The sequence below is a fragment of the Rhinoderma darwinii genome, chromosome 1, assembly GCF_050947455.1.
Source record: "Rhinoderma darwinii isolate aRhiDar2 chromosome 1, aRhiDar2.hap1, whole genome shotgun sequence".
NCBI classification, from domain to species: Eukaryota; Metazoa; Chordata; class Amphibia; order Anura; family Rhinodermatidae; genus Rhinoderma; species Rhinoderma darwinii.
This window is the reverse complement of record NC_134687.1, coordinates 203,913,959-203,929,788: the sequence shown is the minus strand read 5'-3', so window position 1 is coordinate 203,929,788 and position 15,830 is coordinate 203,913,959. Positions and strand designations below refer to the sequence as shown.

The 15,830-nt window shown below is 40.8% G+C and overlaps 1 protein-coding gene and 1 long non-coding RNA gene across 6 annotated transcripts in view; one reads left to right on the top strand and one right to left on the bottom strand.

The window, feature by feature from the left end:
• PTPN13 (protein tyrosine phosphatase non-receptor type 13) overlaps nucleotides 1-15,830 on the top strand; it is a 246,646-nt gene that overhangs the window by 215,864 nt on the left and 14,952 nt on the right. For 4 of the 5 annotated variants that reach the window (XM_075860899.1, XM_075860908.1, XM_075860892.1 and 1 more), the window contains 13 exons: nucleotides 247-461; nucleotides 632-730; nucleotides 1,019-1,398; nucleotides 2,204-2,354; nucleotides 3,060-3,218; nucleotides 3,337-3,508; nucleotides 3,607-3,817; nucleotides 10,387-10,457; nucleotides 10,774-10,835; nucleotides 13,052-13,207; nucleotides 14,021-14,168; nucleotides 14,635-14,787; nucleotides 15,399-15,475. In XM_075860899.1, coding sequence (XP_075717014.1) covers nucleotides 247-461; nucleotides 632-730; nucleotides 1,019-1,398; nucleotides 2,204-2,354; nucleotides 3,060-3,218; nucleotides 3,337-3,508; nucleotides 3,607-3,817; nucleotides 10,387-10,457; nucleotides 10,774-10,835; nucleotides 13,052-13,207; nucleotides 14,021-14,168; nucleotides 14,635-14,787; nucleotides 15,399-15,475 — 2,054 coding nt within the window. The remainder of the gene's footprint in view (nucleotides 1-246; nucleotides 462-631; nucleotides 731-1,018; nucleotides 1,399-2,203; nucleotides 2,355-3,059; nucleotides 3,219-3,336; nucleotides 3,509-3,606; nucleotides 3,818-10,386; nucleotides 10,458-10,773; nucleotides 10,836-13,051; nucleotides 13,208-14,020; nucleotides 14,169-14,634; nucleotides 14,788-15,398; nucleotides 15,476-15,830) is intronic. The other variant, XM_075860917.1, reaches the window with a different exon arrangement.
• LOC142759078 (uncharacterized) overlaps nucleotides 1-15,830 on the bottom strand; it is a 47,173-nt gene that overhangs the window by 30,160 nt on the left and 1,183 nt on the right. The window lies entirely within an intron of this gene.

Here is a 15,830-nt window from a genome sequence, read left to right as displayed (position 1 = left end):
CTACTTTGTTTTTGTCGCCCTACAGTTGTTTTCCGTACGTTTTTCAGTTTAGGATATACAGTAGATATATTCATTTAGGTGCAGCAGTGACGGTCTGGTATACAAACTTACACTGCAGTAATACTAAATTTAAAAATTCAGTTTCATCTGTTATGTTATTTTTTCTGGTTAATAGAAAAATGGCAAACTGTCTTCCATTGGTATAAATTAAGCATTTTCGATTCCCTTCTTTGTTTGGCATTACAGAAAATGTGTATGAAGTCAAACTGGTGAAAAATAGCTCTGGACTGGGCTTCAGCTTTTCTCGAGAAGACAATCTCATTCCTGGTCAGGTGGGCTCAAGCATAGTCCGGGTGAAGAAACTGTTCCCTGGTCAACCAGCTTCCGAAAGTGGCAAAATAAATGTCGGAGATGTGATCCTTAAGGTGAATGGAGCTTCATTGAAAGGACTTAGTCAGCAGGTAAGATTCTCATGAAATAATCCTTCTTTACAAGAGCTAAATTGCCTTGATCATTGAAAAGCATGGATTCCCCTCTAATTATTTCTATATAAACTGAATAAAGTGTTTGCTCTGTTCTTATAAGAAAACATTTCAGTGGTAAACAGTCCTGTTTTTTTTCTCATTTATAGGAAGTGATTTCTACTTTGAGAGGAACCTCGCCAGAAGTCGCCTTGCTGATGTGCAGGCCGCCCTCTGGTGTATTGCCAGAGATCAGCCCTGTAATCCTGGTAAGAGAACAGTCGTTCGATTCCTTACGTGTTCTACACACCAGACAGCACATTACTTGTGCACTTAAATAAAATTAGCAATATTCACCAAAACTAACTTTTAGGCTCATTACTAATATATCATGTCTTGTCCATGGTGTCACAGTTGTGTTTTTAGAACTGTGTAACATTTAAATAAAGTTTATCGGGGCTGGACTGAACCAAAGTGCGATCTTTTTATTTTTTGAGTGTGTGATTGTCAATGATATTATTATCTAAACTAGAGTAATGTTTTTTTTCTCTTTGCAGACACCATTGAACTCCCCACAGCAAACCATAGCAGAAGACAGCCAAGGCAACAAGTGTGGGGCTAATCATTCCTTTGGTCAGGATCCTGAGGATCGCTCAGGTCACGATGACAATGAGGAGGTCAATGGCACAAGCGCTAGGAGGCTAAAAAACCCTTCTAGAAGGGATAGTTATAGTGATAGTAGTGGAACTGATGAAGAAGACTTCATGCCAATACAAGATGACACACCAGCATGGAATGCCACGGTCTATCAAACACCAAGTGCTTCAGGGGCTCTACACCACACCCATAGTGATAACTCCGACATCCAGGAAGAAACAATCCGTTCCAGCTTTTACACTCCAGAACAGACTCCTTATAAACCACAGTTTGAGGACAGGTAAGGAATTCTGATCAGCAGATGTTTAAAGTGAATCTTTACCCTGAAATCTGTAGCCTGGGAAACCACTAAAGCTGGCCATGCACCAGAGATTTTGGACAGCCAATTTAGACCATTTTCTGTCGGCGCATTTTCATGACACACACGGATATCTGTAGAAAAGTTCATCTGCCGTGTTAGATTTTTTTGGTCATTGTGGAGTAGAGTTCTTAAAAAGTCGTTCATGACAAACGATAGATTTGCAACCCATCAGTAGAATCTCAAACCAAGCCACAGATCAAGGCAGAGATCGAGCAACCTTTATTTTTATGGAGTTACCGTCCAAAGCAACAACCTTCACAGACCAACCGTGAATTAATACTTTATTAAAAGTGCATGAGTGGCGCAAATACCTCAAAAGTCACAATTTTTTTGGTGTGCCAATTGTGACCTTTGAGGTATTTGTCACATTTTGACACCAGAAAACTGATTTAATACGAATAATAAATTCCCTCCAAAGTCTTAAAGGGGAAATCCAATTAAAAAGATTTTCTAGTATGTTATAGATACTTGTAGAAAGATCACATTGGTGAAGTCACTGATTTCCATAATGAAAGGGCTCTATTGAACAAATACACCTGTTTGGCCCTGTTCAGAGATTTCTGTGGTTTGACCGCTCCAGCAAATTTTATATTATTAGTGATCATTTTCATTGTCTTAAGTGGTTCATTACCATGACTATTTAGCCACAATAACATCTTTAAATGGAATATAGTACATCTTAAATACTAAATTAAATTGTCTTTACTCATTTCCCCACCTGCAGCAATCCTCCTTCTCCAGTTTCATTAGATGTGACCCCAACCCACAGTGGTAGTATCCCTCCAGTCTTATTTTCTAAAGATTCCAAGACATTCCTTGATGACCAGTCAACCCTCAAGAACCTAGGACTGAAAGACCTGGAAGACTATGAGCCAGTAAGTCTTCCTGAGGTTCTCTCCTACAGCACTTTCTCTTTATGTGGCAAACTAGATGTTTTTGTTTTTTTTATTGCATTTCTATGTTTTTTGTTTGTTACACAATGTAGGATACAAAAAAAAGCAATGGATTTGCTACACTGAAACGTTGACAGTCCTACCACACACACTTTAGTTACTAGAAAACCAGACCATGCTAGCTAACCTTGTTTCATAAAGATAAATCCTGTACATTTAAGACATATGGCCGTCATCCTCACCCCCTTTATGAGCTAGAACAGAGAGCAGCGCTGTAAGAAAGGATCCTGCTCTGGCGAAATAGGACCTGTCCATGTATTACTTGGTCGGCCTTTCAGATCTAATGCTACAAATGTATAACCAGACGTGGTAACAGCCACTGATCACAGTTGATCGCCATGGGTTAGCGAATCCTGCTTTCTTTTTAATAGGCGGTTGCCTTTGTGAATGTTTTGACGATAAAAAAAAAAAAATCTTATTTGAAGCACTAGTACATCGAATTTGAACTTTCAGTGTTTATTTTGTCAGAAAGCATCATGTCTTCCTAGGTTATTCTTGCAGTATTAAGAGAGTGCATCTTCCCTGCTATGAAAGGAAGTTCATCTGCTGATTTGGACATAAATACTGACATATAATGTTAAAATGACTGTATATAAATGTAACTTAATCTGTCTCATTGCTCATTAGGAGGTGGAGCTTCATGTCACATTGACTAAATCGGAGAAGGGAAGCCTGGGATTTACAGTGACTAAAGCCAATGACTGTATCGGATGTTATATTCACGATATCATTCAAGATCCTGCCAAAAGTGACGGACGTCTACAGCCTGGTGATCGGCTTATAAAAGTAAATACATTTCAGTCCTGTCTTGTTATACTTTCCTAAAATTTCAGAATAAATGTATAACTTTTACTTTATCCACTTTTGTTTTATTCTTACTGATCTTTCTTCCCATTGCCAACAGGTTAATGATGCAGATGTTTCTTATATGAGCCATACAGAAGCAGTGAATCTACTTAGGGCAGCGCCCAAAACTGTCCGCCTTGTACTTGGCCGTGTTCTAGAGATCCCAAAGCCTCAGGTGCCTTCTCATCTCTTGCCTGATATAAAACTTACGTGCAACAAAGGCGTTCTGGGTAAAGTTATAATAAAGTATAATTTAAAATATGTTATTTTTTATTTTTAGTTGCGTTTAACCTTACTGTAATAATTTCTTTAACAATTTTTTACACAGGTCTGTCTCTCTCCGGAGGTCTTAATAGCCCTTCTCAGGTGATATATGTAGAAGATATCAAGCCAGGCTCTGTAGCTGAGCAAGAGGGAACCCTGAGACCACTAGACATTATACATTACATAAATGGAGAAAGCACTTCAAACATGACACTAGAGGAAGTAAAACATACAATGGAATCTGCTCTTCCAGTAATAGTTTTAAAAGCTACCAGGTAAGAACCCATCTTTTTTTAGTCACGTTGCCAAATCGCGGCTTGGAAATTTATGTTGCTTTTAGTCAAAGTAGTAGAATATTATTTTCCTTCCCTGAGGAAGAGTTCAGTCCGCTATAGACATTGTGATATTCAGACCTCCGACTGCTTAGTGGGGTTGTCCCACAATTAAATAATACATTTCTCTGTTAGACCACGCAAAACAAAAATGTTTAAATTGGAATAATTAACAAAAAATTATCCTGTGTTTTATATATCGCTGTTCCATATTTGTTAAGGCAGCCCCTGGGGGTTATTTAGATTTTTCTCTTGAACGCCTATCTAATATGTCCTGTGCTGGGTAGAAGAAGCTGCTTCTAGTGCGCTGATTCTTATTAGCGGTCCTGCACTATAGCAAGTATCACACTGCCGCCCCCGTACAAAAGGATCCAGTATAGACAACCTGACTGTCCCTGTTTCCTCTGATGTAAGGGGCAGGCACCATACACATGAGATTTGTCGGCAGATCCCGTGACCCCTTCATGTGTCACTAACAAAAATCTGCAATATTTGCTCATTTACTCAAGATTTTAAAACAATGAAGATTTTTTTTGTACAAAGACCGGTGTTTTTAAAATCCAGCCAATTAAAATAGCAGTGAAATTATTTTTAAGCATTTTTGACATACAGTATTCCGTGTGAATGTTATTAACTTGCTTGATTGTTTAGCTACTGGGGAAACACGGTGGCACTTGAGTACGCCAAAAGCAGAAAATTATATGGTATGGATAAGGACTGATGAGTGATTAAAATCCGTCAACATCACTGCAGAACATTTTGGTGCTTTATAAGCAACAGGGAAGAAAAAAAGCCAAAAATATATCTGCTGCTCTTTAAAGTTTATTCACAAAATGTCATACAAATCATTAAATGATTGCAAAACAATTATTAGTGTCCGGAGTAACCGCCGTGTGCAGCACGGACATCATCTAGACAGGCTGGGAGTGATTCAATAAGGTGCCTGTGGAAATTCTCAGGCCATGCTGACTGCAGAGCATCCCGCATTTGCCAATCATCGGTGGTACAATTTTGATACTGCCGTGCAAATTGAAGCCTTTTTTTTTTATGGATCATTGTTAGCATGCTCCACTGTAGCGTGTCGTTCGGCCCTCGCGCACCTTTGTAGCCGACTTTCAGCTGTCATATCAATGGCACGTGGTGCTCCGCAATTTCCTCATCTGTTATTCCCAATGGTTCAATTTGTCCACTCACAATACACATTCACCACAGCAGCACGCGAACAGTTCACAAATTGTGCTGCTTGAGAAATGCTGCCACCCTTGGCCCGAAAACCAATAATCATCCCTTTTTGCAACTCTGATAAATCGCACCTTTTTCCCATGGCAACAATGAGCGATATGTGTTCAGACAGCCTATCGCACGCCTTATATGCCCACCAAGCCAGCCCATGACATATCACTTCCTTCATGGTCTACGCGCTGCCGACATCTAAAGTAGGAGGTGGTCATAATAATATGGCTCGACTGTGTATAATTTTGCAATAAGAAATCTTGTTTAAAGTGTAGCTAAACGTTTAAGAAACTTCTGACATGTCATAGTGACATGTCAGAAGTTTGGATTGGTGGGGGTCCGAGCACTGAGACCCCCACCAATTGCTAGAGCGAAGCAGCTGAAGCGCTCGTGTGAACGCTCAGCCGCTTCGTGTCCGGCTTTTTCCGGAAAGCCGATTTATCGGAGTACGGGCTCATAGACTTTCTATTGAGTCCGTACACCGATACATGTATTTCCGGAAAAAGCCGAACAGACACGAAGCGGCTGAGCGCTCACCCGAGCACTTCAGCTGCTTCGCTCTAGCGATTGGTGGGGATCTCAGTGCTCGGCCCCACCAATCCAAACTTCTGACACGTCATAGTCACATGTCAGAAGTTTGTCAAACGTTTAGCTACACTTTAAAGATCAAGTAGATTTGCTGCAGTCTTGTCAGCGCTTGCATGTTACTAGTGATGATAATGTCACTGTTTATGTCAATACATCACTCGCTTTACAACTTTTTATGATTAAGCATTATAGTAAAGGTTATTATATATGCATAAGCAGGGCCGATTCTAGCTTTTCTGCTGCCTGAGGCGAAAATTGAAATGGCGCCCCCCATCCTTGATTCACATCCCCCTGGCTGTTCTACATCACTAGCAGCCTGCTCCAACTCTTGCGGATGCGCCGTTGACTTGTACTCCCCTGGCGCGCGCAGTGCAGCCGGGCAGAATACACCTCGCTGCACAGTGTGTGCCCAAGAAGTACAAGGCAATGACGCATCCGAGAAACTTGGAGCAGACTGATGTTGATGTTGAACAGCCAGGGGGATGTCAATAAAGCATGAAAAGGTGGGTTTGGAGGCAGGAATATGTGACTCTTCAGGATAGCGGCACCGCCCCATGACCCTTTAATGAGTAATTGGCATATAGTGTGCGCCGTTTTAAAAGTTGATTTTATAGATTTTTCTGCATCTGAAAAAAAATACAGGGGAATGTTTGGAAATATTGTCAGGGCATGTATTACTGCATGGTGGCGGTTCAAGGGGTTAAAATTACCTGACCGGTTCCCATTAAATAGACAATGAATTGAAAACAATTCTATCTGTCCTGCAATTATTTTATTATAAATATATTCTATATAATTACAGCATCAGAACCAAGCCCTGACATATATTGCTCCAGAACCATGCTCAGTACGTATATACAGTACTAAAACCAAGCTCACTGCATATATACAGCACCAGAAACAAGCTCAGTACATACAGTGAAGGAAATAAGTATTTGATCCCTTGCTGATTTTGTAAGTTTGCCCACTGTCAAAGACATGAACAGTCTAGAATTTTTAGGCTAGGTTAATTTTACCAGTGAGAGATAGATTATATTAAAAAAAAAAAAAGAAAATCACATAGTCAAAATTATATATATTTATTTGCATTTTGCACAGAGAAATAAGTATTTGATCCCTTTGGCAAACAAGACTTAATACTTGGTGGCAAAACCCTTGTTGGCAAGCACAGCAGTCAGACGTTTTTGGTAGTTGATGATGAGGTTTGCACACATGTTAGATGGATTTTTGGCCCACTCCTCTTTGCAGATCATCTGTAAATCATTAAGATTTCGAGGCTGTCGCTTGGCAACTCGGATCTTCAGCTCCCTCCATAAGTTTTCGATGGGATTAAGGTCTGGAGACTGGCTAGGCCACTCCATGACCTTAATGTGCTTCTTTTTGAGTCACTCCTTTGTTGCCTTGGCTGTATGTTTCGGGTCATTGTCGTGCTGGAAGACACAGCCACGAGCCATTTTTAATGTCCTGGTAGAGGGAAGGAGGTTGTCACTCAGGATTTGACGGTACATGGCTCCAGCCATTCTCCCATTGATGCGGTGAAGTAGTCCTGTGCCTTTAGCAGAGAAACACCCCCAAAACATAATGTTTCCACCTCCATGCTTGACAGTGGGGACGGTGTTCTTTGGGTCATAGGCAGCATTTCTCTTCCTCCAAACACGGCGAGTTGAGTTAATGCCAAAGAGCTCAATTTTAGTCTCATCTGACCACAGCACCTTCTCCCAATCACTCTCAGAATCATCCAGATGTTCATTTGCAAACTTCAGATGGGCCTGTACATGTGCCTTCTTGAGCAGGGGGACCTTGCGGGCACTGCAGGATTTTAATCCATTACGGCGTAATGTGTTACCAATGGTTTTCTTGGTGACTGTGGTCCCAGCTGCCTTGAGATCATTAACAAGTTCCCCCCGTGTAGTTTTCAGCTGAGCTCTCACCTTCCTCAGGATCAAGGATACCCCACGAGGTGAGATTTTGCATGGAGCCCCAGATCGATGTCGATTGACAGTCATTTTGTATGTTTTCCATTTTCTTACTATTGCACCAACAGTTGTCTCCTTCGCACCCAGCGTCTTACTAATGGTTTTGTAGCCCATTCCAGCCTTGTGCAGGTCTATGATCTTGTCCCTGACATCCTTAGAAAGCTCTTTTGGTCTTGCCCATGTTGTAGAGGTTAGAGTCAGACTGATTAATTGAGTCTGTGGACAGGAGTCTTTTATACAGGTGACCATGTAAGACAGCTGTCTTTGATGCAGTCACCAAGTTGATTTGGAGCGTGTAACTGGTCTGGAGGAGGCTGAACTCTTAATGGTTGGTAGGGGATCAAATACTTATTTCTCTGTGCACAATGCAAATAAATATATATAATTTTGACTATGCGATTTTCTGTTTTTTTTTAAATATAATCTATTTCTCACTGGTAAAATTAACCTAGCCTAAAAATTCTAGACTGTTCATGTCTTTGACAGTGGGCAAACTTACAAAATCAGCAAGGGATCAAATACTTATTTCCTTCACTGTATATACAGCATCAGAACCAAGCTCAGTACATATATATATATATATATATATATATATATATAGCACTAGAACCAAACTCACTACATAAATACAATACCAACACATATACAGCTCAATTTAGTGCAAACCCTGCCGTATAGGTTTGTACAGTGTAAAACTACAGCTCCCAGCACGGTCCGAACAATGGTAAGGATATGCTAGGAGTTGCTGTTTCACAAAAAATATATATCATACTATCATCTCGCTGCACATCATACAGTGACTACAGTACTGATTAGAGGCAGATTAAACATTTACATTAAGTGACTCACCGGTGACTATCTCAGATTCTAGTTGTTCTTTTTTTTCTGTTTTCTTCTCCATCTGGTCCAGATCTCATGACGACTTCTCCCGGCCACAGACCGTTTCTGCAGTTTTCTGCTCAGACGTCTTCAGCTTCTCACTTTTCAAACATTTCTGCACCTATAAACGAAGATAAAATTCTCATGGTGCCAGACACTGTGCACCTAAATAGAATAGCGCCATATACTGCACCTCCTAGTTATAATAGCACCATACGCTGTCTCTTATTATAATAGCACCATACACTGTGTCCCACACACACACAGTGCTCCCTGTAGATAGTGCTCCCTGTAGATAGTGCTCCCTGTAGATAGTGCTCCCTGTAGATAGTGCTCCCTGTAGATAGTGCTCCCTGTAGATAGTGCTCCCTGTAGATAGTTCTCCCTGTAGATAGTGCCCCCTGTAGATAGTGCCCCCATAGATCCCCCTGTAGACAGTTCCCCCTCATAGATAGTGCCCTACATAGATCCCCCTGTAGATAGTGCCCCAAATATAGCTTTCCCTGTAGATAGTGCCCTACATATAGTGCCACACACATGTCCCCCCTGTATATAGTGCCTCACATATAGCCCCCTGTATATAGTGCCTCACATATAGCCTCCCTGTATATAGTGCCCCACATATAGCCCCCCTGTATATAATGCCTCACATAGCCCCCCTGTATATAGATCCCTACATATAGCCCCCACTGTAGATAGTTCCCTACATATAGCCCCTTCTAGAGATTGTGCCCAACATATAGCCCACCCCTCCCCTCCTGTAGATAATGCAACGCACGCTTTTTAAAGGAAAAACAACTACATACTCACCCTGACCCCGTTCCGCACCGTCCTGTCCATGCAGACCTGCTCTCTTTTGAGCAGGTCTGCTTGGGCTGAACGATGCAAGCGCGCCGCTTGCGTCATTGAAAGGCGCTAATTGGCAGGGCAGAATGACTTGCCCCGTCAATCAGCGCCTCATCGCGCCACTACTAGTGTCATTGAAAGGCGCTGATTGGCAGGGCAGAATGACTGACTTGATTCTGTCCTGCCAATTGGCATCATTGTAAGGGGCTGAATGGTCGGGCTCGGCCATTCAGCGCTTTTGCATGTAATTGTATCTGTGTCATATAGACGCAGGTACAATTAGTGGAGGAGGGGGTGGCGGCCGCTGGTTTCAGTGGCGCCGCCGTCCCCTCAGAGAGGCAGCAGGCCGCAACCTGAGGCAAGATGCTCATCTCGCCTCATGGACAGTGCGGCCATGTGCATAAGGGTAATAAATATTATGTGGGGAAAAGTACCCAATAATCACCATTCACCGATGAAAAATGTGGAAGATAAACCCATAAACCACCTTAAAAGGCATCCTCTGAGCTATAAACCTGTAGCAGACATAGCAAGTAGCTAAATAGGCACGGGTCTTCCCAACAGAATCCAACCCGCGTATCCCCCACCGCTTCTTTTAACACCATATTTATTCCATTCACAATTATACATATAATTTTGTATTTATATATTTTTGTATCAATTTTATTCTGAACTATTTGTATTTATTTTGGTTCCCCTGTATGAATTTACATTATTGTATAACCTGCAGGGGGTTGCATTTTGACATGCGGTAATTATGGTAGTTGCGTTAATCTGTATGTATTCCTTATTAAATTGATCATTCATTATTTTGTGTATTGTTACAATTTTTTCCTTTTGGGGGTTTTCATGTAGGTGTATCATATGCAAAATTCTTTTTTGTGTTATGTAAGTAATTTTTTTTCTTTTTCTCTCACACACTTCTATGTCACTCCCGCAATGTGTCATTCATTTCTTTATTCAGTTTCCGTATTTTTCTTTCTCACACAGGGAGGGAAATCCAGTGGTTCCAAACAATAAAAACCCTGTTCACTCAGATTGTAAACCCAACCAAATGAATGGTAAAGAGCACTTCTTTATTTTCTGACTTGGCTTTGTTTACACTACATCAGAGCTATCTTGGATGGAAAGTGTAGAGAAGTTGCACATTTCTTATATGAAGGAACATACAGATGTGTATGGTTGTGTGTGTATATGTATATAATGAAATAAAATATTTAAATCTACATGTGTGTGCGTGTAAAATTCCTTTAATAAAGTGCTGATGGTGTTCGATTCTCTATATGTAATGGGCACAGAAGAGTACATGCGTGTCATTATTTCTAATTGGTCAATGTAGTAGTTCCCTTTAGTCTTACACTATTCTTATATTTTTAGGTTATACTAGCGGAGAAATTTTGAAGCACATAAAAGACAATTCAGATGTTTTTGCTCCCGAGGTAATCGTCTTATGTTTATGCTACTAAAGCGTATATACTCTTTCTGTTCCTCTATGTAACTATATTCCACATACTGCTTTACTACTATTTAAGGGTTTAAAACTCATGATTATTTTCACAAAGGATATGTGTATACAGAGAGAAAACGGATATGCTATATGGTTATGATCTGTGTGGACAAGAAGTAACTTCTACTTTCCCATTTTGCCATGTTACTGTATATCCTGCTTTACACACCGAGGGGAGAGCTGAGCATTTGGTTGGCAGATGTGCATTCACAGTAGTCCATGAACCACACTGGTTGATGGGAAGAGGACCCATGGATGCTTACCTTATCATCCAATCTGGACACCCCCCTTTTCATATGCACATTATTGAGGGGGATCCTCTGCTAAGGATCCCCAACCTCTACTCACAGTGGAAAGGCATTGCAAAGTACATTTGCATTGGTACTGTGTAACACTATATCTCGCTTGCAGGGTAAATGTGTGATCACCCACAGTTTTTCTGGTTAGTGCTGGGTGAACCTGGGTCGGGTCTAATGCGGTTTAGTATTTAGTAATTTGACAGGAACACTTAGAACAGTGGTGTAAAACCTGTGACTCTCCAGCTGTTGTAAAACTACAACTTCCAGCATACCCTGACAGCCCATGGCCCATGCTTGGGAGTTGTAGTTTTACAACAGTTCGAGTGCTGCAGGTTGGAGACCACTGAGCTAGAACGCAATTCTGTGTTAGGTTGTCCACACGTAACGGAATTGCTGTGTATTTTCCGGCCAGAATTGCAAACAGAAAGTGAGATTTAACAAATCTCATCCACGTGCCACGTAAAATTTCTGTCCCGAAATTCACCTGTGGTGCATTTTTTTCGTTACGCAGCATGTCCATGCCTGCTGCGGAAACTGGACTGAATTCCTGCGTTTTTTTAGAGGAGACTTTAAAAAAACATTGCAAAATCTGCACCATTTCCTGCAGTAAAAAACGCTGGAAATGGTGCGGTTTTTCCGCAGCGGAATGTCTGCTAGTTTTAGTGGAAATGCTGCAGAAATTTTCTGCAGCAATTCCGTTACGTGTGGACAAGCCCTTACAGTTGTTGCAGTTCAACATAAAACCTGCTATAGGCAGAGATGTAGTTAACTTAAAAGGAGTTCCGCATTTACAAAACAACAATATATCGTTTGAGCACTTCATATACGTCTTTGTAAAGTGTTGCCACAGATGTGACTACACCGTGTGTGAGGAGGGAGCAGGCCTAGTCTATAGCCACATTGGTGGTAATGGCTATAATGAGAAATGTGCTTCCAGTATAACCAGGATTGCCCTAATAGCTGTTAGTTGTGTTTTTTTTTTTTTAATGTTTTTGCTGCGATATCCAGCTCTATAAAGGTAAGGTTTTTCAAATTGTTCCGCAGGTTCACTGTGGATAAAATGTTGTGACTGTTGCATCATATTTACCTGTTCATAGCTGTGGGGAAAGCATGCATTACTCTGTATGTGACTAGTGTGTGATATATTCTAATGACTAAGAAGCTAATATTCTTATAACTGAAAACAGCAAGGTTTGTCTATGGCGGCAACAGCGACTTAGGGCTTCAGCTTGAAGATGACCGTTGAGGTCAGTGAGGACTGTTATTCCCTCCTTTAGGTGCCAAACAATAAAGCATTCATGTGCAAATGCGTGCATGTGACTGCTATAGGGCCCTTAAAGAGAAGGGCCCCCGTCCTGGATGGTCCTATTCCCTTTGCTATTGGGCGGTGAGGACTTCCTTCTCCAGACTAACTTCATTTTTACCAAACAAGGGGGTGGGGAAGTGGCCCAAGAATGATGGAAAGTGTTTGGAGGGAAAACAAAAACAAGGTCCCTCTGTTCTGCGTGGCAAAAACTGGCACCAATGTACAATATGCCATTGCTAGGCAGCTGTAGGTACAAAAATATACTCGCTTAATGCTGGCCACTTTTCATATGTGCATAAGCATTGATCTTCATAACACATGATTAATACAAAGACTTGAAATACTTTAAAAACCTTTAAAAGTTTTAAATCTGTAAATGTATAAGTCGGGACAATGTGTAAAATAATTCTGCTGCACACAAGTAAGACTTCTTTTTATATCCTTGCAATGAAAACTGGATATTACGGAAGTTCATATGTTGCTCCATTACACTATATAAAATGGCATAATCTAAATCTGTTTATTTTTTGTGTGCCCATAAAGGCCGGATTAGTCCATGTTGTGTTGGAAAAGCCTGTGTCTGGAGAGTTGGGATTTTCCCTGGTGGGAGGCGAATATGGGATAATTGTCAAGTCCATCAATCCTGGGGGTGTAGCGGACATAGAGGGGAGCTTACAGGTTGGAGACAGATTACTTAAGGTAATTTTTCCCCTCCTATTTTTTTTGTGCATACGTAAACACACTTGTTTGTATAAAGGTAGAACATGAGACTACTCTTACAGGAGGTTATAGTGCGAAAACCACAATTTGTATTTGTATAGTAGTAAATAAGTAGTTTAGATAAGGTACTAGCCTATAGAATTGCTTACCGAGCAGCAGACCCTGCTTAACTACGTAACTATGTCCTATAAGGCATATAAAAAAGCAAATTTAGGAAAGCCGGATTGGGGGCTAATAAAACTGAATCGAGATGGCTTGTGTGGAGGTAGCTGCGCTATCTTTATAAGAACTAAACATCCAGTTACAGCATCATGGTTTGAATAAAACAAAAAAATAAAAGTATTATTTGTAGAGGTTACGATTTCTGTGCAGTATGCTAAATTAGCCACTAGATGGCATCGTTCCTTTTATATGCGGTATGGCCTATCAGAAGCAGGCAAGTACATATATAATTGCAAGGGAAGAATACACCATTTTACAGCATACACAGAGGCGTACCTCACAAAAAATCCTGATAGTGTCAATAGTTGGAAATTTCCTTTTCGGTACTAGACAATCTGCTTATTTCAGACTGGGACGGCAGTGTCCAATGTCAACCACGCTCCATGTGCTGCTGTGTTTTTAGACACTGACCGTTTATAACCGGACATATTACGTGAATAGAAAGGTGATTACCATATCAAGGGCTTTTAGATTATTAACTAAGAGATGAATAAAAAGACAAAATGCCGATGTTTTAGTAATAGCCGATATATTTAGCATGTTTATCACTCATCTCTTGTGTCTTCACAGGTAAATAGTGAATGTATGCAGGGTGCTACACATGGCAAAGCAGTGTCTTGTATTCGAAACGCTAAAGGACTTGTACAGATTGAAGTTGCCCGCGAACTTATGCCAAAAGATGCATCCTTTGCCTTAGACAAGTGTAATGGAAACTTAGGTAAGACGGTCTTAGGTGATCGGTAATTTGTGTGGTCCACCTGCCTCCATATTGCTTGTTACAATCTTTCACAACATGCACTATTCATAGGTTAAGTGTCCGTTTAGAAAACGTTGGCTTTCATTGTAACTTCTAATTTACTAATACATGACCGTTTTTAACTGGGCATGTGCCCATTATGGTTGTACTAGGACTATTGCGCAGCAATCTAGCTACATTACGTGCTGCCAATGTTGCTGCACTACATGAACACATGTCTGAAACAGAATCATCTGATCAAACACGTGGAGCTTGATGGAGTCCAGTCCTGTCCCAGATTGTTTTATTTTTTTTCCCTTTCAGGTATTTCATAGTGATGGCACAGATCCTAACTTTTATTTCTCACCTCTTTTATTCAAACTACAATATTGTAATCCATTGCCGCAGGTTAATTGGTGCCATTTGTATGTTTGTTTGTTTTCCCAAGATCTGGAGCTCCATGGAAGCAATAACTATGAGGATGATGATGAGGAGGATCAGAATGATGTTATACAGTCGCTGCTTGATGTTGTCCATGAACAGACCCAGAACCTTCTACAGCTGAATCGTCAGAATGCACTTTCAGAAGAACACTATTCAGGTAGTAGTAGCCTCATATGATGATAAAACTAATAGAAATCAACATATGAAGCCCTGACGTACAGCTTATACTGCCAGATACCTGTAGTCTGCCGCCAGTAGGGAAAATCTTCCCTACCATAACCACTTTATCTCAGATTTCGTCATGGACTTTGACATTGCTAGGATATACAATAATTTGTTGATTCATGGCAGTCTTACGGTTTGCTGGAATGAATGGGAGCACCACGGCTCCTTCTCAGTTTTTCCCCGCACAGCACCACTGCCAACCATGAACTGTGTGGGTACTGCAACTTGTATGGGTCTGAGTTGCAGTTCTCTGCACAGTACCTGGATGTAGAAATGACAGAGGGGTCCTTTGTTCCCATGACTGTCCGGGGGTCTCTGTGGTCAGACCCCCACCAAGCAGCAAGCGTGCACATGTCCTAGTACGCTCACTTCCTAAGACTGGAAGAATGGGTCATCAAAAGATTTCCCTCTCATTAATAGTAATTCTATGTAACTGTCACATTGAAAAGTAATGCTTATGCCTTCTATGTTTGTGCATTTCTCATGCATTGCCTGTGATCTTTTTTATTTAATGTTTTATATTGTTTTTTCTTTGTACCATAGTGGAACAAGCTGACGAAGATGAAAAAGCAGAAGACACAGATTGTGATGGTTCATCATTACCAGATGACTCTCCTGAGGTACCAAAATGATTAAACAATGTCACTGCGTTAAAGACAGACTTACTGAACCACTTGAGGCTACGGCCTACTGCCATGTGGCCAACGATTTAAAGGAATCCGTCACTAGGGCATGTGTCTTTACATATATTACATCTAAATAAAGGAGTGAAATTGCACTCATTAGAACCTAGGTTCTCAACCTATGGTATGTTTACCCAAGGGGGGTACATGCCATGTTTCTAGCATAACTTTTAAAGTTAGTTAGGTGAAGATGTTGCGCTTACCACTTTGGCTTTGATAAGACAAAAAATGTACATGTCTGTAAATGCTTAAAATAACCCGATTTATCAAATGACGAACTTAATTTTCTTAT